Genomic DNA, 24,382 nt, shown 5'->3' with positions numbered 1-24,382 from the left:
ACAGAGGCCTGTGTAGAGGGTGATGACTACTTCACTGACTCCTTCTGTCCTGTTTGTTCAGCGTGCCACCTCCTCTTCCTCGTCCAGACAATACACACCACCAACACACTAACTCGTACAGTAGGCTATTGCGGCAAAACGTAGTTGTTGCCATTAATCAGCAGGTAAATCTGACTCTCATATTCCACTCTGTCCGTCTTAGTCATTGTGTACTCCCACACTCCACAAAGTGCAGATGGTCAGATCTGTCCTGGCACCAATAATGTATGTATATAAAAACACTCCAATCTGATTCATTTCCTGACATTATTCTATACACAAAAAAAAAAAAAATAGAGCACAAACATTTTAGGAAGAACTAAAATTAAAGTGAGGATTCTTTCAAAAAATGTGAATATTTTTAATTTATCAATAAAAAAATAACTAAATTAAATCAATACAAAACCAAATTCAAGCACCAGTTCTCCTCTGTACACTTGCACAATTTTTCAAGTGTTTGTTTAAGGTGCTTAGCAAACAGCCAGCGCCAGCCATCTTAAAAAATGACCACAGTCCTTTTGGGTTTAAACTGTCTGTCTGTAATCCCAGACTCAGACCATGTTTTTTGATTTGAGAGCTCTAAGTGAGTCATACCATTGGTGTAGTACTAGATTTTTATGCCTTTGTATATTTGCACCTGCCGTCTCATACTGTAGAAAGACTTTGGTATCTTAATACTTAATACTTTCTGCAACACATGCATGCATCTATTCCAAAATATTGTGTGTATCATAATTTATTCAACATTGGTGCCCAAGGCCAGTTCCAATCTGCAGATTACAGTAAAAGCATGAAATATTTGAACTCCTATTGTTCTTATTTTCCTGTTCTTTTGAACAGGATTCATTTTAAGAGGGATTTTTAGCTTAATAACATTTGACAAAGGGACATTATAAAAGGAAGTGCTGATCAGTATCCTTATATTTTTGACATCAGAGGGCAATTTTTACTCTCATTTTCAGTTCCATATTTTTATTCTGGTACTCTACTAAAGTTGCTCTGTGTGAATCACAGTTCAAAAAATCTTTATTTATCTCAAACAGTTTGTTATCCAGCTCATCAGTTCAACCTCTGTGTGAAAATGGGCCATATCAGCTGTCTTTAAAGCCAACCTCCCACAAAGTCCAATTCCTTCTGACTGGCAGGCTTTAGGAAAAACTAATCTGCATACTGGACACATGTTTGACACCACATTCAGTCTGGAGCCGGAAAGTGGACACCACAAACATCTACACCAACAGTCATTACAAGAGGATGATTCTGAATATTACATTCAGCCGGATTTATTGTCCCAAGTCACTTTGACCCGTCACAGCGACATAGACCACAAAACATGTGGTTGGTTCAGAATGCACGTCCTCCTTCACATCTCTCAGCAGTCGGCCAAGCACAGTAAATTTGCCCTTGTTCAGCACCCTACACACCATCTGCTCTTCTCTATTTACTCTCTGTGTTGCAATGATTTCAGTGAAAGTAACAGTTGATCAGCATTTATTAACTCCATCTGCTCAGTTTCAATAGCCGTTGTCTGAAGTACAAAACACCTGACCAGTTATCTACTAGAAGAATGTGTTCATACACTATGTGTTCATACACTAACCCGCCAGACTTGTTGTCTTATGCATGACTTTGCAGGCATGCTACACTTGGATAGTTTTTCTTTTGTGGTTACTTTATGTTACCCATATGATGTTCATTTTGGCCACATTTAATGTGAAATCAAAATAAGGAAAAGCACAACAAGTCCACTTAAGTTTATGTCACAAACCACCTTTGTGAAAAATATCTCAGCACATAGAAAAGCAGCCATATCGTCAAATGTATACACAGACTAAAATGTAAACCATTCCATGCCACGAAATTACTTCAGAGCTTCTATCAAAAATGGTTGATTTACAAAAAAAGCTTATTTAAAAAAAAAAAAAAGTCAAGGAAATACAACACAGCTTTTTCTTGGTGAGAAATGTTTTTTTTTTCTAGGTCTCAAACACACAGAGAAACAGAGGCTGCCTGAGCTCTGACATGTTAAGACGCGCTGCACTAATACTACAGAACATCCCTGACAGCAAAAACAGAAAACATGTAGTCTCACATGATAGTTAGCATCATGTGTCTAAAAACTAGTAATAAATCAAAAAAGTCTAAATGGCAGGCAGGTCAATGTTGCCACTGCTTGCAAAACTGAGGCTATTTAAATGCCCGACACACAAAACCCAAAGTGTGCAGACTCAAATGTGCACAAAGAGGAAGTGAAAAGTCTGCAGACAGGTTCAAAAGTGAATCCCACAACAAGAGTGGAAACACTTCCTAAACACACTGGTGCCACTGAAGCCCTCAAAAAGGAAGTACACACATCCCTGTACGAAAGTCATGACTGCAAACTTAAAGAGTCTAGTTACCAAGTTCAGGTTACAACAAAACATACACCTTGAGTATGTTTATTAGACAGGGGCCTAAATAAGTCCACAAAGTTCAAATGAGGAAGCATAGCCTAATTAGCCAGACCATTAAATCACCACATTTACACAAGTATGTGCTAAGCTATCACAGTGTCATCATGTGGTTCTGTGTGCAAAACCTGTCGGGCAGAGTTCACTAGAAATCAAATTGTAATCTTCTATTTTCATCTTGACGGCAAGAAGAAAATAACTCATACACAAAATACTACAAAGTTTACAAGTTGGTTTTAGTGGTTTTAGGTGACAGCACTGTGCTCAGGAGGGTACGAGATAAAGGAAATCAAGAGGACCTTAGCCACCAGGATGCCACACTTGGTCAACGACCGAAAACAATGTGGTTCAAACCTTTTCACACCTGTAGTGATCTATATTTTACTGACAGGAAAATCTTATGACAAGCTGACAATAAAATGTGTGCCTTACAAATAATGTTTGAGTAATCGGTGCATATCCTCTTCTCACTAGGAGAGTTGAATAATCTATTTTCTCACACTATAAACTTGACAAATTCAGCACTGTTTAGATACCCAGTACCACCTTCAAATACCACCCTCCACTTTCAAAGGTAATTAATGTACATAATAAATATCCTTATAATGATATACGACTTTGAATCTTGCATTTCAGAATGAGTACTGAATTACAATCTGTCATGAACAAATCATGTTATAAAACACCTCTCTTATTTATTATCTCCAATTAAATCTACTTATTTAAAAATCTGTATAGTGGTAATATATTTGTGTCACTCTTGTTTTACTGAATGTATCGAAACACTCAGTGAGAGCTCAAATTAAATGTTTATCATTGATGACAGTAGCTGTTTCAGTCCATATTAACTGCTGAATCCTGCTCTATTACTACTATAAATCAATATGAACTGTGCCAAATAAAATTTAGAGGGCCCTATGTTGGTGATGCAATGCTGGAAGCAGTATTTTGATTCTTCACATAAAAGTGCTAATACTGCATTGGAAAAGTCAAGTCCCAAGTCCTGCATAGAAAAGTCTTACTTATATAAAATGACATGAGTATTAGCAGCAAAATATAGTTGAAGCATAAATGTCCTTCTTTGGTCCCTCTGACTGAAGTATTATTATATACATATGGCATGATTATATTATTAATATCACTATGTAAGTAAGCAGCATGTTGTAGATGCTGGAGGTTTGAATTACTTTATGTAAGTTTTTTATATACGGAGACCGCAGATAAATCCCATGGGTTGTGCGATGATTAATGTGGGAAGAAAGAAGAAAAGTTCTGATACACAAATCTGCTTTCAGATTTTTGACTTTTTCTCTAATTGGTGTGATTATGAGGAAAATAAGAGGGCAAAAATGTTTAAAAAATTACTGCTTTAAGGACTAAGACTATGTTGTATTTTAAAAGCTTTCTATATTATTTGTTGTGAAAAATATCCATGTTAAAAGTAATTAAAGCTGTCAAATAAATATAGTGGAGTACAAAGCAAAAGTATAAAGTAGCATAAAAGAAAAGTACAAGTACTTCAAAATTGTAATTAAGTACAGGAGTTGAGTAGATGGAGAGTTACCACTGCACTGATCATTTATTGAAAAGGGGACAGAAACCTGTAAAGTTGACTGTGCACCTAAAGTCTTCCTTAACTAAAACTTTCTGAGATGAAACAAAGTCCACGATGTGAAAGGTGAAAGGGGAGAGGAAGGGAGAGGTGGGGGTGGGAATAAACCCGGAAACGAATGATGTCAGGAATGTTGTTAGCCACAGGATGACCTACTGAATGACTAGTGCATCCAGAGATGAATGAGGAATGAATATCATCACCACTGTTTGTCCTGGACTGTACACTAAAAGAAAGTGGACGCATCACAACAGCAGTAATTATTTTACATGACAGAGAGTTCAGAATACAAAATACTGTATTACTTACACTCACTTACCCAAACATTAGGTACACCAGTGAAAATAATTGCATTCTCATGTAACAGTCCTGCACTATGTCCTCTTTCATGACTGTTAAAATGTTCAGTTTATATTGTAAGAGAGCCAGAAAGGTGGTACAACTGTATGATCATTTTTGGAGAATGTAGTTTGTGGTGCTGTTAAACTGGATTGAATTAAACACTAAAATGGTTCTTTTTTTAAGCCTAGCCCACTGACTATAATGGGGTGGTCAAAATAACATAAACATGTGTCAGTACAACACAATACAATTCAATAGTTCTACAAACCACAGCCTCTAAAATGAAAACACAGTTGAATCAACAGCTCTCTCAGTTATGTTAAACCACAACCTTGTTGAAGCTAAGATTTAGTGCAGGACTGTTATATTAAAATGCATTCATTTTCACTAGTGTATCTACTGAATTGGCAAGTGAGTGTATGTAGCCACAGTTTCCGAGAGCCCAAGAAGAGCAGAGTATGCGGAGTTAACTTCTCAGTATTCTGAACAATGCGTCTCACCCCCTGCACGCCAAACAAGAGTCCAACCAGAGCACATTTAACTGTAGACTGAGACTACCGACGACCAACACAGAACGCCACAGGGCGTCTTTCCTACCAATGACCAATAAAGTGTACAACTCCTCCCACTTCAGTAGGGAGGAGAGCTGAAACTAGAAACACTGACGGTAAACATTATGTACAATATTGTTCTTTTCTTTTCCTCACTACCACATGTAATACATTTTCAGCATCATGCGTCACATCAATCTGCAATGCCACTGTAATTAATTCTGTCATCTCAGTCATCCAGGTCATGTTATATCTGCAGACGAAGCTCAAAAAAAGGCAGCTGGACTTGTTGAGTATTCTTGAAGATATTTCACACACTCATCCCAGCAGCTTCTTGGATCAGAACTGGGTACTCTGGTACTTGGATAAGAAGCGAAATGTCTTCAAGAAAACTCAGCAAGTGAGTTTCATATTTTGAGATGGAGTTTATTAAAACAGCTGCTAACCAATTTTCTCTTCAAACACCTAACCTAATTGTTCCAGCTGTAATAAAAACATAAAAAGATGTTGGCAATTTAATACATTCACATAGTTCATAAATTATGTACTGCTGGTGTGCGTGCATAAACAAAACGCATACTGAAGTCATCATGGGGTAAACTATCAGATAGGGGATGTAGGTCGAGTCAGTGTCAGAGTACATGGCATGGGCCTTTTATTTCCTGCATCTGTTGTTGTCTATGCATCTGTTTAACTTACTGTGGGCGTGACCATTTTTTCAATTTGTAGCTTTACAAATCTAACATCCCTATTCCACGGTTCATTTGACTAGTCAGGGTCATTGCCATGAGTACAGAACGCTAACTAAAGCTTCCTTATTTTTTATCATCGGGTGAACAAAGTATAAATATGAGCTTTTTTTTTTTTTAAATGAATACTACTCAAGACAATGGTGGTTGTTGGTTTTTCTAGTTAAATAAACACTTGAGTGATTCAGATGGATGCCATACCCCCTTCTAAACAGAAAGAGCCTGAACTTTCCTTGCTTTCTTATGATTATACTGAGAGGATAAGCCTGCTGCTTCTGATCTTTTAACTGGGCCTTCATTAAAACATCAGCAGAGCTTCACCAGCCCATAGACGCTTATATTTACCTCCAGGGCCGTTCATTTTAATGTGCCACTGCTCAGAGGCCGCAGGCTGACTGCAGAACAGAGCCCTGTAAAAAAACATGCCGAGCTCCAGGCGACCACATCAGACACAAGGCAGACAAGGACAGCCCTAAAGTTGTGTGCCATGCTGGAGTCTCACTGCTGGGCAGACAGTCTCTCTCTCCCACTCACAAGAGAAAGTAAACAAACGGCTGAAACCTTTACACTTTGGTACCAATTTGCTGCTGGAAAGTTTTAAACAGCTTCTAAAAGCTACGCAGGGTCTTTAAAAGACTCCCCGGGGGCATGCGTGCTAGCTGTTAACTTAAAGCACAGTTTGAGATGAAACAATTAAGGTAAAAGTAAAAAGTTCCTTACAGTACACACAAAGCGTAAGCCCCGTTGACACTCTCGCTGTCCCGCACCAGGAAGCTGCCATCTCTCCCGGCCCGGGCAAGCAGTTCCTCGGCCGCAGCTCGACTCAGGTCCCGGTGATACCACATCGGCGGCGCGGGCCCCAACGGAGAAACCCCGCCGCCACCTCCACCACCCCCGGCCATGGCCACAGCCCTTCAAAACGGGTTCAAGTCAAGCCGCTTTCCGTCTTCTACGTAAAGAAAACCCTGCTCCAAGTTAATCGAGCAGGAGTAATGCGGTGAGCCCGGAGAAAAGTAAACGGTACTCCGACGGAGTTCTGGAGGCGCGAGTGAACCGACGGTTAGAAAATAAAGTTGTTAATTCGTGAAGTTAACGCGGCTCTCCCTTGAGTTCCTGAAAGGCTAACAGCCCTCTTCCTTTCTCGCTTCCCAGTCCCACGGAAATCAGGGTATGTAAATCCACACTGGAGACCGGGCAGAAACAGCGGGGACGAGCCTCGTCACCCCGACATAGTGTCAACATGTAGCACGTCCGGTCAGGTTTTACAAAATAAAAGAGATTGTTGATAAATTTACATAGAGATACTTTATTGGAGTAGACAAAGTTGCGTTAATTTCCTGTTATAATTTATTTAGATCTTATTAACAAAATTGAAGATAGATATTGTAAAGGAGAAATAAAGGAATTTTAACAAACGGACTAATAAACAAGAGCGTGGAATTTAGCATTAACACGTCGGCTACACAAGTGTGAGGTGTATTAATATCATACAACTTTAAACTTCTTCTTCACTGTTCTACAACAGAAATATTATACTTTTACCTCCGCTTCTATTACATGCATGTTTGCATAACGTTTGCATAAAATACATGATAAAACATAATGCACTGTTATAGACTGAACCATACAAAATTCTATGAAGTAGTTCAAATTAGTTGCACATTGACAACCTGCAACATTAATCAGTCATTTTTCCTCATAATTTGTCTTCATGTTGAAGTTAGTAGCACTTTAAATGTAACTTCCTATTTTCACAGTGTTGTTTCTAATTTTACTTAAAGATCAGAATACTTCACCACTCACGAAGATAAAGTCCAATTTCCCCTTTTGTTGGAGTGACCAATAAAAGTTTTTAAAAGTCCAATATCTTGTGGGAATTAACATATGAAAGCTTATACCATTTATTATTTTTATGCATAACAAACCCGGCTTCCATATAGGCAAAACGTTACCAATGACAAGCAAAACGCATTTTCAAGTTTTGCTTGTCATTGGCTACCTGCTCAGAGATTTGACTAAAGCCAGAGAGCTTTCCTCTTTGAGTGACACTGTGACCTGTAGCCCAGGGGAGGCCAGGTTGCAAAAATTTCTCAACACAAGCTCCAATCCATTTATACAATCCTCTTCTTTTCCAGACCACACACACTCACACACTCCCACAAGGTATAATTGTCCACCTAGGGGCCAGACTGGCAAACCACAGGAAACAAGTAACCCAGCGTTTAGAGATCATTGCTCATTATTCTCATTTTTTCCTCTGCTCCCAAAAAGTCTGACTCCTGAAATGTGGTAAGGATACACACACAAAGAAAGAGCGGTAGAGGTAGGTAGAGGTAGAGGTAAGTGGAAGAAAGACAGTTAGATTTGGGCATGGTGGTGTATATTGCCAATGACCTCAGAAAAGCTGAGTATTAATAGCCACATGGGCAGCAGCCACCCCAATGCTATTTCTGGTTATAGCATCACACTAGGTCTGTGTGTGTGTGTGTGTGTGTGTGTGTGTGTGTGTGTGTGTAAGCTGACTGTAAAAGGCTGTAATAGTATGTGGCTTAACAAAACGTCTGCAAGCTCACATCATAAAAGTGCATTGCAAGATGTTTCTTTATAATAAAGCCACTTTGTCAGCAAATGTCTCACAAATAACTATTTTTGCATATTTTCGTCTTTTGCATCTTACCATAATTGTCTGCCGCCATTGTTACAAGACTAAAAGACCACAGCAACATCACAGACCAGTAATACCCATTATACGCCCAAAACCAATATTGATGGATGGACAGTTGGTGAATACACAACGTTTTAAGGGTGAGGACATTGTATACTACGATACTGTTGAGATTATTTGATGACAAAAATTGCTTTAGACCACTTTACTGAGGTTACACTGGACTGCGTGGAAACCTCATATTTTTCAGTCATCCAGGTCATGGTACATCCAAAAACAATCAGAACCAAATGCAACTGGAACTGAAGAAGCCACTTGGATGAGTATTGAAAAGTCTTTAAAGTAATATTATTAGCATACAATTGATAAGTCAACAACTTCTCCTTGGATCAATATCACAGACTGCAAAGGCTTTTTGTAGTCAGCAAAGAGTCATCCTATTCCTGATAAATGAATTTTAACACGCTCTCTTCTTGCAGGCTGACATATTTTTCAGACAGTCTTGTGCTGTATGTGCAGCATGTTTGAAGTCTACCCACAGATTTTTAGTGATTAGACGCACTAGATACTTGTGTTTCTTGAAGAACTTCGTGGTGTAGTTTGAGGTCTGCTATGGATCACCGTCTTGTGTGTAGCAGCCAGCCTCTTTTCAGTTTCACTTTCTTGACTGTCGAAGACAACTGCATACATTTAGTGCAGTCCCTTTAGTCTTTATGTGTGTGTTTTCTGTTCCATTCACTGACACATAACCTCAAAGCAGAATATTTCCACTGTAATGCTTTACAGTTAGAGCTGCGCTATATGCATCTGTTAGCTTCATTTCAATCACTTGGTCAGTTAGGAGAGCACGTGGTTGTTGAATCAGCTTTATGAAATGACAAATATCAGTGCACTAAGATTTAAAAAAGGGTTCTTTTCATGGTTTTGCTGCCAGGAAGTGCATCATTTTCTTTCATTTGCGCTCAGGTTAAATATTATGTATTCTTTGTTATGCTTATAGTGGAAGAAATATGTTATGTAGTAGTAAAGTAATGCTTAAGGTCAAGAGTACTGCTATTTTGTGCATTTATCTTATGCAGAAGTGGAGAGAGGAAAGGCTGAGATGAAGTACAGAGGCTGAGCTGTTAAACCATACAGTGTCACCATCAAGTAGGGTGCTATTATCAGCCTTAGAAACACTTTGATATGTCTTTGATATGTCTGATCACGGTCATAAGTTCAGGCCAAAACATTAAGTTACTATTGACGGCATGAGTTATGGCTTTTTTTTTTAAACTATTAAATTAATCATGTCAGGCCTCCGTTACAAAGTACAAAGTGTAGGAAAATTGTTAATTATACACCATGTCACACATCTAGCGGATACACCAGCTAAAAAGTGACAAGACGTATTCACAGACTTGACAGAACACACTCAGACGTGGCAATGGCATACACACACATAGTCACACAAATTTTAACACATTCTTATTTTCGCTCCTTCTTTTTACTTTTTCTGTCACGAACAGACACGCACACACAGGGGACTGGAACCCCATAATTACCCAGCAGTGGAGCCCACTAACCACTAGCTGGTGGTCATGCGATGGTGTGATCGCTGGGGCCCATTGTAGAGACACGTTTTCCCTCAATGCTGATCCGGGGTCAGTTTTAAAGTTTCCCCACTGGTCTCTGAGGTTATGAAGGGGTTATTAAACTGATCCATAGCCTGCACTTAAGAGAAATGTCCTCCCAGAGCTGTGCAGTAATACAGCATGTGGCATGTCATTTCATGGCTTGTCCAGATGTGCAAATTTATTTTTATTTTATTTTTCCATATCCACGCAGATCTCTCAATATGCTATACTTTCCTAAGCACACAACTACTGCTCTATTTGTTGATGAGCATGGAAAGCAGATACTATCAATTAGGAAGTTCAGTGACTGAAAAGTGAGCATGCAACCAACAAAGACTTAAGACAGGAAGTGACTTTTATTGGTTGCTCCAAAGTGATACAGGATAGGTCAATGATATAATTTTAGTACATCGTTACAGAGAAAGATGTGATAGCTATGAATAGCAGCGTCAGGGCAAAGCTTGGGCGTTGCTGTGCATTGTTTAGGTAGTACTCGGCTACCTTCTTGTTGGGGTTTGGCCCAGTGAACCAGAGCTGCATGCAGAGGCCAGAGGTTTTGGAATGGGTGGTATAAATGTAGGAGTTGGACCAGATCTGTTCACACATGGATTTTGGAGTGGGGAAAGCTTCAGTCCACTTTCTGCACTTGCTGGCTTCGGGGCATTTGTTAATCCCTTTGAGAGGATGAAAAGGAAAGACATAAATCGTGAGTGAAACAAACTGATATAAATAGAATGGGTGATCAAGAAAAAAGGTGGAATGGTGTCTTATGGAGTGTGTGTCTTACCTGAGCTCCAGTCCCATCCCTTGTGCCAGTTAGTCTTGCAGGTGAAATCATTCTTACAGTCTTCCCACCAACTTTCGCAGTCCTCCTTGCACAGAGGCACATCTACGATACGCTCCTTACGCCAGCTTTGATCCACCTGCGCACAAGCGCACAATTAGCCAGTTTGTATGGTCCACAATCAAAACACAAATGGAACATTTCATGGAACAGATTCCTTGCTCTAACAGTTGTATTGTTATACTTTGTGAAGAGAGTTGTGTATACAAATAACACAAAGTTCCTTAATAATACTTGATTAACTGGTCATTTTCATGGTATATGTATATTCAAACCATGTCAGACGTTTCACTTTCCTGTGCTGCCATCTAGTGTTGACAGTACGTACATACATAAAAACACTCAAGGTCAAAGGGACAATATACACACTGCCTGTATCCATGGTCCTAAGTGTGGTGAGCATTCATAAAAGCAAGTGTCCTGGATGAAATGTTTCTTGCACTGGTCGCTCATTTGCCCACAGTGATTCCAGTTGAAGTTGTACAGGTAGGAGTTGTCATTGTGGGCTTCTGAGGTGGTGTTGGCCGTGCAGCATGCGTTCTCACGCCAAGGAGCACACTGGAAAGAAGAAGAGGAAAGAAGGATCTCTTTCTGTTATATTTTTCAGCCTTTTTATAGTTTGTAAAGCAAGCACAAAAACTTTAGACATCATAATAATCTAGACCTCAAAGCATCCCACAATTTAGTTTAGTCTATCTTTGTTGTCTACATTTGCATTGTCACCTGAAGGTACAGTTGTCCCTCTGGGCCAGGCTCTGTTTTGTGGTGTTTTGCGTCCATACATATGTTGAGTTTGTCCAGACACAGAGCACCACTGGAGAAGGCAAGCAGCAAGGCCAGAATAATGGACATGATTCTAGAGGAGGGACGGATCAGCATCCGTGAGTGGGAGGAGCTTGATCGAGAAAACAGGAAAAATAATGGGATGGCTGCCAACACAGTGTATCAGTCAGAAAACCTTGTCTGAGCATAAAGCACTCACAGCACTTTGTCCTCTTTAGTCGTTCCAGGAGTCACATTGAAAATGCAAACAGTATTAATTCTCATGCATTGCTTTCATAACTGTGCATTACATAGATACCATATACTATCTGCTTGTTCAGTATGTTTGAATTTCACACCTTCAGGAGCTGCTGTTTATATATGCAAGAGTTGTAGCGAATCACAGTTAAGATCATGCTATCACAGGCAGTGAACGTAAAGACAGTTGCACCGAGTGTCTTTATGTTGTCGGTGCCTGTTAGCAATTAACAGATCCCTTTTTCTTCAGCATGCAACCAACACACTTGCTGTGAAATAGGTTTCTTAAAATTGGGTTTGTTTTCTTTTCACCACACAATCACCCCCAAACATCATGACATATGTGAAAAACACAACCCAACGCATTACAGAAACCTTGATAAACCTAAAACTACAGACAGTGCTGAGTGGTGGAAGGTTCTGTGAGGCAATGATCAGGGCATTTGACACAAAGATGGCAACCTGAACTACAAGATCCCAAAACAGAGCTAAAAGTGGTGCAGGATAAATTAGAAAATGGATACGTGACAGTTATTAATGTGTAAAACTCACATAAAGGAAAACTTTATACTAATTATTTTTACGAATTCCACAAAGCTGTAGAATTATTTTTATTTCCAAGTACTTTCAACTCAACCTTTGATGCTATTGTGGCTAAAAATAAATCAGTATTCTGAGATAAAGTGTAATGCCACTACAAATAAATTGAGGCTTCCCCAAACAGCTTACATTTGTCAGAGAGTAAAGAGTCTTTCTATATCCTTTGGTACCCATTTTAGAAACAGTCGGGTCCCTACATGTTAAAGATAAACACACCAATAATTCATATATGGGAGGATACATCTAGGCGAACTATTAAATCCATCTCACCTCATAAAAGAAATCACTACAAGTCAAATACATAGTGTGTTATCTCCTAGTTTAAGGCAAGTAGTAGCTGCATCTATAATGGAAATACACTTACACACCAATGAAAAGATAATGAGGAGCAAATTCCTATTACCTTGTTAGATTCTGTGATGATTCCTTCTTGAAGAGAATATCCTACGCTTCAGTATCCTCAGTCACCTCTTATATACTTTTCAAGACCAAACAAAAATGACAAAACACACATCTGTGCCCACAAGAATGTGTCTGTTAAAATGTGTGATTGGACTGACTCCCACTAACAAAAGTAACATGTGAAAACTTACAGTGCTCTAAACTAATTAGTTTCCAAAGTCCAAAGTCTGCCTTGTGCGCATGTGTCTTTGGCATGGAGAGAAAGAACCAGAAAGATATAGTTAGGATATTTGTTCACAAGAGTGTGATTCTCTTAGTTTTATGACATCTTAGTGGGAGGAATGTTTGTCTTATCTCAAGGTCTATGCCCCTCATTCTGTTTTACACACACACACACACACACAATAGACAACACGCTTGTGAAATGTCAAAGTGACCTCGGAAGATCTGGGAGTAAAAATGTGACAGTCAAGATATATTTCTGCCACATGTCTGTGATTTGTTTGGGCTTGTTTCAACTAGAACATTAAAAATTAAAAGCAAAATGAAGTGTATAAATGTGTGTGTCTGTGCGTTTGTGTATCTCAGAGGTCACAGTTGCTGATTTAGAGTGCAGGGAACTTTTTTTTCAACTTCAGCAACGTTTCTTATTGTTTGATTGTTTCAGTATACTGTTGCTATACTTCATTAATGAGTCAGGTCCTATACAATTAAGACAAGCGAACGAAACAGATTTAAAGATTCCTCTGTAATAATAATAATAATAAAATGAATAACAAGTCATCGATATCTAAGAATTTTACCAAAATATAATATAATATTGTAACTGGTCCTTTTTCTCATGCCTTTTACTTCCCGGGAAAACAAGCGGAACCTTTGTGATGTGACACGGGAAATGAGGACACTTTATTCATGAACACCGACAGTTTCCGGTCTAATTTTTTTGAAACTGGAGCGAGAGCTTGGCAGGTACTTACTTACTTTGTTGATTACGGGTAAAAATTGCCACTATTTGACATTATTTGATAGTGTTACGCCGATTCAATAGAATATTAGTTGAGATAGTAATTGTTTGTGTTTCACGAAACAGGAAGCGTTTTAGTCGTACATTAACGATTTGTTAGCCACTGTAAACTGTATATTTGACGTGAAGAACAGATAACAAATAACAACTGTGAGCACTGTGGCACTCTCCTCCACAGATAGCTGCTGCCTAGCCATAACTTCCTAAAATATATAAAGTCAAACTTGAGTGTAATGACTATGAAATTGGGGGGAATTACAGTGAATGTTAGATTTGGTTAAATGTTGTCATGCTAATTTCATTTGGCTTTACTCATTGGAGATGCATAGCCTACAAGGGATATTGTATACTATGTGCTATGTAGATAGGTAGTAGGTGCACTATGTGCATCCCAAATGATGTAAGCCAAATGAACATGGCATAAAAGTGAATCGAGAGGGAGGGAAGGCACACCTCATCCCCTAGGCCTTGTGCTACCTTTGTGGTCTCTGGGACCCCAAGCGAATGGACAGACAGATAGAGATCATGCAAGAGGGTAGCACGAGGGCTAGGGTTGGACGATATGGAAGTAATACGACCAATTTAGAATCACCAATTAACCTAACCATCATGTCTTTGGACGGTGGGAGGAAGCTGGAGTACCTGGAGAGAACCCACGCAGACACAGGGAGAACATGCAAACTCTACACAGAAAGACCCAGTCGGCCCTTGGATTCGAACCCGGGATGTTCTCGCTGTGAGGCATCAGTGTTAGCACTGATTCCGCCCTAAATGTGCCGCCCTAAAAGTATACATTTATGTCATAATCTAATCTAATATTTTTTAATAGAAAAGAGACGGTGTTGACATGTTATGGTTGTGACGGCAGCAGTGTCCAAAAATATGAATAAGCTTAAGAGAAAATAGCAAACTTACAGGAGCTTGAGTGATCTTGAAGCATGTAGTAGAGTTGAAAGTTTGAAAATGTGGTCCTCAGGAATGTAGTTGACCTTGTAGTTACCTGATTTTATTGCTTTTTAGAAATATCTGACGGTGGTGACGAATATGTGGGACACATTTTGAGCAACCACAAAATAATAGTAAATATTGTTCAAAACTCACTGTTTGTAGTTTTTAACACATATTACAATGTACTCTTTCATGTGGTAAAGATATTATTCAATTATTCCTTTTTGTTTTTTGAATCAAGTTGAAATGATTATCTCCTATCCGAGGACAGCTGATTTTGTAGGCAGTGAGCCAGCATATAGTCATTAAATTAATAAAAAATAAAAATAAACCTATAAAAGAACCTTACATACGTATGTGCAAATGATCCCCTGATTATAATCTTGATTCTTTTTATTCATGAAAATTATATTAATTTCCAACAGAATTAGCACTTGGGACATATTTTTGCCAAAGTTTCAAGAATCGTTGTAGCTTAAGTAACTATGTCCCTGGTCATTACATTAACTTACTAAACTTATGGTCGCTTCATTTTCTTTTTCCTTTTTCATACTTAATGATTTGTTGCCCATTGTTATCAGACATGTCTACGCTGTTCCCCTCTCTGCTCCCACGGATAACGGAGTCCCTGTGGTTTAACCTGGACCGACCATGTGTGGACGAGACCGAGCTCCACCAGCAGGAGCAGCAGCACCAGACCTGGGTAAACACCTCTGCTCCAGCACCGCTTATTTCTCCATCTTTACGATCATATTTTAATATGTGCTCTCTGTCTCTTCTAAAGTTGCAGAGCATTGCTGAGAAAGACAACAACCTAATGCCAATTGGGAAACCTATTTTTGAGGTATCAAGATTATTTTATATATATTTTAAATTCCACGCATTTTCACTGTGTGACACAGTTCCCTCCATTTATCTGAATGTTATGGTCGCAGGCAGGCTATGAAGAGGAGGAGGAAGAGGATGATGAGGATGAAGAAGACAGCGAGGAAGACTCGGAAGATGAAGAAGACATGCAGGACATGGATGAGATGAATGACTACAACGAGTCACCTGATGACGGCGAGATCAATGAGGTGCTTTCATTCATAAATTATAAATTTGTTCTTGAGAAGTGGAAGGAATTAATTGTTCTTTAAAAGCCGATGCAGCCAATAAAATCTGTGTTTTTTCATTTTCATTTTTCTTGTCTTATCTCTTTCTGTTTCTTTCTGTTAGGTGGATATGGAAGGAGCAGAACAAGACCAAGACCAATGGATGATTTAAGACAAAAGACAATTTTGATCCAACTGTCTGGCCTTGGATTTCTGCTCACTGATGAAAACATGACTCTTCACTCTGTGACACGGACATATATTTTTATTTGTGTATCCAGGATTAAGAATATAGTCGCATCACTACAAGATACTTCAGGCGGAGAGCAGTACATTTGCCTCATTTCAAGTCAGTCTTGGAAGCAAGTTGTTGGACATAGCTGTGAGTGTTGCTACCTGACGCACATTCATCTACCAGAGACGGATGATTGTGAAAATACTAGGGTGTGTGTGTGTGTGTGTTCAAGGGCCTGTGCACATGTTTTAGTGTCAGCTTTAAATACCATTTACTTTTTATTCCTGTCAAAACTGCCCCACACATGTCCAGTTCTCTGAAATAGACACAGTGCACAGCTGCACAGTGGCAGCAGTATGCGCTGATCTGATGATGTCTCATTTAAACTTTGACCTTTTTATATCTTCAGTCATGTGCTACTCAAAGTCTCCAAACAGCTGACTGAGTGCAAGTCAGCAAAATAATTTGTTACCTATTAAGAGGACATTCATCATATAGCCCAGTTTAAATTCATAGTGTACTGTATGCTGCTGGTCTTTTGCTGCGGATACAAACTCAATGTGTTAAAAAGCATTTTAACATTATATGTCAGCTCCCATTACTACTGAAAATGAATTGTAATTTCAGTACTCGTGGTGTCCATCTAAATTCTTAAAGGCTTTGGTTATTTGACTTGAATATTTGTATTAAATTATATTGATCAAGACTTTTGTTTTGTTTTCTGCATTTTAAATCTTTTATAATAAATAAGAAAACATATTGATTGCAGTGTATGTTTGATTCATGTCGACTCACTGTTCAATGAGATAAACATCATGAACTTTAAATCAAATAATGAAAATGGCTGATTTGAATTTGGTAGCCCCACAGGTAATTTTGTGTAATTCAACATTTAATGTCGCAAAAGGTTTGGCTTAGTTTCTGCATTTCCTTGTGTTAATAAATTATGCAGATTGGAATCTAAGGCACTACAGTTTTCAGGTGAATGCAATTTTCAGACCATTTTTGAGACACTTTTCCTTAAAAGCGTGTTTTGACGGGGTATGTCATCATACACTGCCGCTCCTAAAATGTCTAATTGTGTTGTATCCTGGCCTTAAGGATTTACTTGATTCCCAGGTACACCAGCTCTGCCATCCCATCCCTGATGCCCTTGCTATACTCTAGCGTGGCCCGGTGGATCTTCCACTCATACAGGCCGCTCTTACGAAGGTGTCTGAGGAACTTTGGAGCCCCAGGAAACAGCACGTTGTCAGCCAAAATCATAGATCCTTTTCCCAGCAGACCAGAGCCTTCCAGCATCTGTAACACACAGATGCAGGAACTGAATGAGCTGGACATGTTAGGAATGAGCTAGACTATATATTAAATTCGAAATATATTAAACTGAGACATTTTTGTGGGTCCACATTAGGCCTACTGAAGTACAGTAATAATAATTTTTTTAACAATAAGGCTGTGTGCACCTCATTGAAACATTGCGTAAGAGCCAACAGTTCCTTATCTGGAGTCACTTTGGTGGTTTTGGTACCACTACCAAGACTTAATATGTGCATGACCTCTCAAATGATATATCTAGTTACCTGCAGGTCAGGGAGGTAGCATTTCTTCCAGTGATCCATGAAGACAAAATCCAGCCTCTCCAAGTTGTGTTCAGACCGCAGCTGAGGGATCACCTCATCTGATGGCTTCACAATGAGTTCCACCTGGAGGATCCACAACATGGACGTCTCAAATGCAAGTAAATACAAATGATGATAGTCTGTAGGTGCCTACAATGCATAAAGTGCTCTGGATTTACAGTGAAAGTAAATGTGTCTCACCGTGTCGTCATCAAACCCTGCCAAGCGAATGATCTTCTCAGCGATTGCAGCATTCCTCTGGTCCATCTCGATGCTGTAGAGCCTGGCACCCAGAGGGAGAGCCCGAGCAATCCGTACGGTGCTGTATCCACAGTGAGCACCCAGCTCCAACACCGTCAGAGGGCTCTGCTCCATCAGCAGCCGGTCCAGGATTTTTCCTAAACACAGTATGGATTTAGAGATTTGGACTTTTACTTTATGACTCTAATACAAACATAGTTGAAATCAAACCAGAAATCTCTTTACCCTTCTTAGGCCCAATGTTGCTGATGAACTCCACCTTGCTGCACCAGACATCGAAAGCCTCCAGGATGCTGTCAGGGTCTCCAGGTGTGGCATGAGTGAGAACGTACTGGTAGGCCCGCTCCTCTCGGGTCAGACCAGTGATGCAGTCCTTCCATATCCTGACCAGGACTGCCCGGTACAACAGGACAAAGTAGTAGCGGTACCTGATGATCAGTGTCAGCAGCAGGGGAAGGAACGCCAAAGCGATGGCAGCTGACACCATCCTAGCTTGTACGGAAAGAAACACACAGACAGGTAGATTCAATCGTCATATATACTCATGTCCACCAAGGAGAAGGCATGTCTTCTTTACAGTGTACAATAACAATAAGACTTTAGATGAAAAGAAAATGCAGAATGAGGATAAAGTCAACTCTGTCAGTTCAGAAATTTACACATTTTCAAAAGCTAAAGAGTAATTTTGCTCCATATGTTTAATATGGTTCATTTTGGCTTTCAGAAGCATCATTGATTTGAAAGATGCCACAAGCAGTTCTTTCAAAACTTTCTTTCAAAACTACAGGAAAGAAAAAGAAAATTGACAAATGAACCTTAACTAATGCATAGAAAAAAAGAAATACAATGTTACAAGATACAATCTTTATCGTAAAAGTCAGTCAGATTAAACATGTTTTGTCATAAAAGCTTTGCTAGTTTTAAACTATTTATGTGAAGGTATGAGATCTACATAGGAATAAGTGTCCATGCTTTAGCCTGTGGTAGATTTGAGGGAAAGTGTTTGTCTGGATGTTTCTTCTTGCTCAGGTAACTCTAGACTCCACAGGTTTTCTGCATCTCAATGAACAGATGCTATGACAATATATTCATTCATTCATTTTCTGTAACTGCTAGTCCCCTGGAGGGTCGCGAGGGGCTGGAGCCTATCCCAGCCGTCTATGAAAAAATATTCACTCAAGAAAAATGAGAAAAACTCACCTGTTTTTTGGGAAAGTTTGGCAAAAGCAGAGCAGAAGCACTAATGCTAACCTAAAGAGGCACTTCAGCTGAGACGGGTGCAGAAATACAGAGAGAGGAGTGTGTGTAAGAGAAGATCAGAGACTCAGGGGTTTTGAATAATTTATGTATAATGTGCATGACGGTAAATATCTTGTAATTATTCACAATGCTAGCAACATAACCAAATTGATTACTGCTAAACAGCACTTTGTGTTATTTGTAAAGAAATGCACAAAAACAGTCACGTTCAGATTCTCAAAATAGGGCCGACGCTGTGAAAAGGACCAGACTCAGTGAGACAGAGAGAGGCAAACTGACATGTGATACATCAAGTTAACATCAACAGGTGTGTGTCTTTGCATGGTTAAATGGAGTCTAATTTCATCCTTTACTGAGTCATGATGGAAAGATCAAGAACAAGATGGAGAGAAGCGTATAACACACTCAAAACCATTTTAATCAAACTTTATTTAAATACAAAAACAAACAGAGTAGAATCATGTTAGGTATATAAATAAATATAAAATAAAATGCAGATCAAAAATGCAAACCAAACCCAAATGGAAACTTTTTATTGTTTGAGACTGTGCCCTTTTGTCTTTCAGTGCTCCTGTGCCTGTGATAATGGCGTTGTTGTCTTGTCGTGCCATATGAATGTTTTTATCATCAAACCATGACTAGGAGACTTTAGAAAAGGATAAAATAATATCAGAAAAAAGTAACCTTGTATGTCATTTAAATGTATGTCATGCTCAATTAAAGTATTACCATATTTGGTAAGATATACAGTAGGTAGTATTAGAAAACTATTTGCTGCTGCAGGAATAATAAAACTTACACAGAAAATATGTATCAACCATTAAAAAAAGCTACTTATACTTATATATTGTCTCTTGTATGACCAAAAAAATGCACACATATTGTGGTATAACATACCCTATTTAGTAGCGACTTTTGAAACAATGCCTCAACATCAGTGCCTATGAGATATTTCCAAAATTAGGGTTGTATTTGGTGATTACACTAAAGTACACAAACACCAGATCTCTGACTTTGGTCATTCATGAACTAATGATTAATTGTGTGTCATTTAGCACCTTGTCGTATTCAGTTTCATCCGTCCATTAATTAGCAGGTAGTTCTTGCCTAGAGTTTGTGTACATTACTGCAAACTGTTGCTACTAGTGTCACAGAGTTACATATGATTGTACAGCCGCGGGGCAGGGCTGCAGTGGTTGATAACTGGCTGCTTAAAGCTGTGGACAGGGTTGTTTAAGGAGAGCCCTGATGAACTTCTTCAGCTCTTTGTCCCCTCTGGTCCACCTCACCAGTCGAGTCAGCACTAGTCTTCCCTCTTCAGCCTGGGCCAGGGCCAAGTACCATCCACCATGGGCACCATCCGCTGCCTTTCCTCCATCTTTGGTCTGTCTTTTAACTTTGTGTTCCTCCTCTAGCTCTTTATCTTTGTTTGTTTCTGCAGAGTCCAAGCCAGGACAAGTACAAGTGCCTCCTTCTTGGAGCCACAAAGCACTGTGGGCCATCGCGCCTCCAACCTCTTCTGCCCTCTCTGCACCTCCCCCTGCCCACCTCAGGATGCGGCTGCGGGCCGTAGGCACCAGCTGACGGTCACCTCCCACTGTTGACACGCTGCCCAGACGCATCTTAAATGCTGCAACAGAGACAGAGAACTCAATTGAACAGGTGTCACTTCAGACACACTGTAAACCAATCTTTCGATCTCTGATTAGATAAGTGGGTCTGTGGCTGGTTTTGCAACAGTTATGTTTCTTCGATTGCATTCGAAAAGAAGAGAATGTTGTGTTTGGAGTCTTTTATTATCACTTTGTTCTCACCATATGGACTGTGACAGAAGTTTTCCTGGATGTCAGTCTCTCCTTCCGCTGCCAGACTGCAAGCATCACAGATAACACTCCCTGAGGGGTAGAAAAGAGAAATGACCACATAAATGAAACACACAGTGCACTACTGTCTTTAAAAAAAACATGCTAGGGTCAGGGTATGCAAAACTGTTTAAAACTTATCGATCTCTGTAAGAGACATTTAGTGGTTACAACAGCACTGGAAACAAACCAAAGAAGTAGCAAACAGATTACATTCTCCAAATTCAATTAAGTTAATATAAATAATGCACTAAAGAAATTACTTTGGCAAGCTACGTACATTATATACACACTACAATACCTTTGGTCAGTATATAAGGCTAAGTTTAAGTTTAGGGCTAAGTTTAAGTTTAAACACCCAGTGATTCCCAGCGCAGTGGCCACAGTACAATACTAAGATCCTGTTCAGATCTTGCATTAACATCCATCCTGAGGAATCCGATCAAAAGTGAGCAGCTTAAAGCACAGGTGTGAACACTCCCAGGATGGATCGAAGAAGCTTTTGAGAAATCTGATCTCTCTTGTTAGATTGAAGAGTGGCTAATTTAAATGTCAAATTAATGTGGAATTTAAATTCATTTAAAGACATCAAAATGACAAGTGTCCTTCCTCAGTATTTAAGTAGTATCTGATTATAATATTTTGTCAATTTACTACTTTATGTAGTTGGAAAGTTTAGCTGAGGGAACACAATGAAGTAGAAAAAATGTTTCACTTAATGTAGTTTTGTTAAATATTAGATAAAATTCACTCAGTTTAGTTGCCAAGTGACACTGGAAGATTTAAAGGTTTTCATTGTCAATTCTCAGTAATCTCAGGACATACACTTCGCTCTCATTTTAAAATAAGCAGTGCGGATGTAAAATAAACACTCTAGAAAAATATGATTAAGATAAAATATTTAAAATCAATCAATGCACAGCAGTGGCTGAAGTGCAATATAGTAGCAGCTTGTTGAGATGGGCAGTAGTGCAAATGATACATTTAAACTAGTGGTTAGTGTAAATGTCAAATTAATGTGGAGTAAAATGTCCTTTCTCTTAATGGGATAGAAGAATAAATGATGGTATAAAATTGAACACAAGTAAGACTGAACTAGGCCTACATGAGTGTCTCTGTGGAAATAAGTATTATTTGGTGGAGTAGTCTGGTATTAATGAAGCCCGGAAGTAAACATGAAATCAACAGCTGTTTTTTTGTGAGAGGTTAATCACTGACCTTTCAGCTCCTCCTCGTGCCTCACCTCCTCGGCCGTCCGACCCTCCTGCTCCCCGGTTGCCGGGATACAGAGATCAGTTCCGCGTGGAAACCGTGTACAGTTGAACATCTCGGGCCATGGGAAGCCGAACGCGCTCATGACGGGCACGCAGCCGTCCCTCACGGCCTCGCACAGGCTCCTGCAGGGGCTGACCGGCCCGCTAAGCTCCGGCAGACACACCGGGGCGAACAGCGAGCACAGGAACTTCTTAGTGTCCCGGTGGCACAGCTTGGAGATGAGGGGCAGCCATGCCGCCGACTGCTGCTGGGCCTCCCTCAGTGAATCATGGCCGAGCAAGTTGGGGATCCACATGCGCCTGTAGCCGATCCCGTGGCACAGAGACAGAGTGCTGGGGATGGGTTTGCACACCGAGCGCACCGAGGAGCTGAACCCGAGCGACGGGGGCCCGAGCTGGGCAGGAGGCACAGCGTCAGACGCAGCAGAAACTCCAAACAGAACAAAAAAGCAGAGCCGAAAGACAGACATTGTTTTTGTTCAGAGTGAAGTCTACAAAGCCGCAGCTCCTCTGCCTGGACTTGACCGGCCTTTAGGTGTAAACAAAGAGGTGTGGAGGAGGAAACAGGGGGTAAATGAGAGGGAAGGCGCCTCCCAGTCATCATCCCTCCCCATCAGACTCCTGTCTGCCTCCACATCTGTTTGTTTTTTAGTTTGAGGCGGGACTTTTATTGGAGACCGCACAAAACAGAAAAACAGAAACAACAACAGAGGCTGTACGATTACCATTCTTTCATTTTGTACACTTACTTGCCAGTTCATTAGGTACACTTGTGAAAACGAATGAATTCTAACGTAACAGTCCTGCACCAAATACTAGCTTCAGCTAATTTACTGTAGTCAGTATTTGTTTAAAATAAGCGAGATAAGCTGTTATTCAAGTGGGGTTTCATGTTGAAAGTTGTGCTTTGTAGTACTATAGAATATATTAGTTTACACTAGTTAACGTAATGAACTGGCAAGTGAGGTAAATAGGACTTACTGCATTAATCAGACAACAGACTTTATAGACATATTTATTCTAATAGAGCATATTGAAGATATTTTTTTTTTTTCCAAATTCTACCATTGCAACTTATCTTCTGCTGTATACTTTCTTCCATATGTTTCTTTTGTTTCATTTTCTAATTAGACCTAGTTTATTTCATTATATGTGATATTGTTTAAGTGCATATCAGCTGGGGCTTTTTCTTTTATTTCTGTTTAGTAAAATACATAGATTTAAAGTAAAAGCAGTAAGTGGTCTAATATGTTGTAAATTCATAATAACTTAATGTAATTTTATTTTCTTATGTTTCTCAAAAAGAGATTTTTTTTTAATAAAAGAGAACATACAGTTGTCTGTTAAGATCGCTTGCTTACCTCAAAATTTGAAATTTAAGTACTGACATGTATTTTTCTAGAAGAACAGAAATATGTTATGTTGTATACAGAGATCTGAAAAACATCAGTGGAATAGTGTAATGACCTTAGTTACTGGAGATAAAATGTATCTGTTAGAAAAGCAGTGTGTGTGTGGTCCTCTGTCATCATACTCAGCCAGAGGGTGTCAAAGACCCTTTCATGTTTTCCACAGTGACTGTCACATGTGCACCAACATGCCTCTTCCTGTTTTCTTCTTGTACTGCGGTTGGATTTTGCTACAGCAGCCTAATGGAAAAATTGGAGCAGTTCACTTTCGGTTTGTTCACTCAAGTACAGTGCAGCATTCTAATATCACACATTTCAGAGTGGGCCTGCAATGCATTCAAATATGGCATTATATTGACAAACGTCACGGTACGATTACATACAATAATAGAACACTTTACAAGCAAGCATGAATTAACTTGTTAGAGAGCCCAGGGATAAAAATTGGCTAAAACCTGATTAACTGGTCCCGATTAACTCACACCTACCAACGTCTGTGACTT

The 24,382-nt window shown here is 39.5% G+C and overlaps 5 protein-coding genes across 6 annotated transcripts in view; 1 reads left to right on the top strand and 4 right to left on the bottom strand.

Moving 5' to 3' along the window:
* The window catches only part of inppl1a (inositol polyphosphate phosphatase-like 1a), a 28,184-nt gene extending 21,224 nt beyond the window's left edge, over positions 1-6,960 (bottom strand). For both annotated transcript variants that reach the window (XM_084558576.1, XM_084558577.1), the window contains exon 1: positions 6,464-6,960. In XM_084558576.1, coding sequence (XP_084414702.1) covers positions 6,464-6,645 — 182 coding nt within the window. In that variant the 5' untranslated portion in view covers positions 6,646-6,960. The remainder of the gene's footprint in view (positions 1-6,463) is intronic.
* Positions 6,961-9,726: 2,766 nt separating this feature from the next.
* On the bottom strand, positions 9,727-12,311 carry folr (folate receptor). The gene is made up of 4 exons (XM_084558856.1): positions 11,592-12,311; positions 11,238-11,426; positions 10,812-10,947; positions 9,727-10,698 (listed from the first exon to the last, which is right to left on the bottom strand). The coding sequence occupies exons 1-4, from the start codon at positions 11,745-11,747 to the stop codon at positions 10,427-10,429; spliced, it is 753 nt and encodes a 250-aa protein (XP_084414982.1). The 5' UTR covers positions 11,748-12,311; the 3' UTR covers positions 9,727-10,426.
* Positions 12,312-15,350: 3,039 nt separating this feature from the next.
* anapc15 (anaphase promoting complex subunit 15) lies at positions 15,351-16,930 on the top strand. The gene is made up of 4 exons (XM_084558231.1): positions 15,351-15,565; positions 15,647-15,706; positions 15,798-15,938; positions 16,081-16,930. The coding sequence occupies exons 1-4, from the start codon at positions 15,419-15,421 to the stop codon at positions 16,126-16,128; spliced, it is 396 nt and encodes a 131-aa protein (XP_084414357.1). The 5' UTR covers positions 15,351-15,418; the 3' UTR covers positions 16,129-16,930.
* Positions 16,931-17,102: 172 nt separating this feature from the next.
* On the bottom strand, positions 17,103-18,895 carry tomt (transmembrane O-methyltransferase). Its single transcript, XM_084558230.1, has 4 exons — positions 18,300-18,895; positions 18,015-18,211; positions 17,775-17,897; positions 17,103-17,493 (listed from the first exon to the last, which is right to left on the bottom strand). The coding sequence occupies exons 1-4, from the start codon at positions 18,559-18,561 to the stop codon at positions 17,296-17,298; spliced, it is 780 nt and encodes a 259-aa protein (XP_084414356.1). The 5' UTR covers positions 18,562-18,895; the 3' UTR covers positions 17,103-17,295.
* A 604-nt stretch (positions 18,896-19,499) lies between these two features.
* sfrp2l (secreted frizzled-related protein 2 like) lies at positions 19,500-24,177 on the bottom strand. The gene is made up of 3 exons (XM_084559296.1): positions 22,415-24,177; positions 21,149-21,229; positions 19,500-20,964 (listed from the first exon to the last, which is right to left on the bottom strand). The coding sequence occupies exons 1-3, from the start codon at positions 22,938-22,940 to the stop codon at positions 20,546-20,548; spliced, it is 1,026 nt and encodes a 341-aa protein (XP_084415422.1). The 5' UTR covers positions 22,941-24,177; the 3' UTR covers positions 19,500-20,545.
* Between the last annotated feature and the right edge of the window lie 205 nt (positions 24,178-24,382).

The sequence above is a fragment of the Chelon labrosus genome (genome assembly GCF_963514085.1).
Source record: "Chelon labrosus genome assembly, chromosome: 13".
In the NCBI taxonomy this organism is placed as follows: domain Eukaryota; kingdom Metazoa; phylum Chordata; class Actinopteri; order Mugiliformes; family Mugilidae; genus Chelon; species Chelon labrosus.
The sequence above is the reverse complement of the archived record's forward strand: the minus strand, read 5'-3'. Positions and strand labels throughout refer to the sequence as shown.

Bases quoted from the DNA above. Each gene is read 5' to 3' on its own strand.
- anapc15 (XM_084558231.1), top strand. From the start codon at position 15,419: ATGATTTGTTGCCCATTGTTATCAGACATGTCTACGCTGTTCCCCTCT. The intron at 15,707-15,797 runs GTATCAAGATTA...TTATGGTCGCAG, and splicing joins TTGGGAAACCTATTTTTGAG to GCAGGCTATGAAGAGGAGGA. The intron at 15,939-16,080 runs GTGCTTTCATTC...TCTTTCTGTTAG, and splicing joins ATGACGGCGAGATCAATGAG to GTGGATATGGAAGGAGCAGA.
- folr (XM_084558856.1), bottom strand. From the start codon at position 11,747: ATGCTGATCCGTCCCTCCTCTAGAATCATGTCCATTATTCTGGCCTTG. The intron at 10,948-11,237 runs GTGTGTATATTG...GCTTGTGCGCAG, and splicing joins TAGGACCATGGATACAGGCA to GTGGATCAAAGCTGGCGTAA. The intron at 10,699-10,811 runs GTAAGACACACA...ATCCTCTCAAAG, and splicing joins GGGATGGGACTGGAGCTCAG to GGATTAACAAATGCCCCGAA.
- sfrp2l (XM_084559296.1), bottom strand. From the start codon at position 22,940: ATGTCTGTCTTTCGGCTCTGCTTTTTTGTTCTGTTTGGAGTTTCTGCT. The intron at 21,230-22,414 runs GTCAGTGATTAA...TCTACCCCTCAG, and splicing joins GCACGAGGAGGAGCTGAAAG to GGAGTGTTATCTGTGATGCT. The intron at 20,965-21,148 runs GTGAGAACAAAG...TCTCTGTTGCAG, and splicing joins CTTCTGTCACAGTCCATATG to CATTTAAGATGCGTCTGGGC.
- tomt (XM_084558230.1), bottom strand. From the start codon at position 18,561: ATGGTGTCAGCTGCCATCGCTTTGGCGTTCCTTCCCCTGCTGCTGACA. The intron at 17,898-18,014 runs GTGAGACACATT...TGGATCCTCCAG, and splicing joins CAGGGTTTGATGACGACACG to GTGGAACTCATTGTGAAGCC. The intron at 17,494-17,774 runs GTAACTAGATAT...TGTGTGTTACAG, and splicing joins GCTACCTCCCTGACCTGCAG to ATGCTGGAAGGCTCTGGTCT.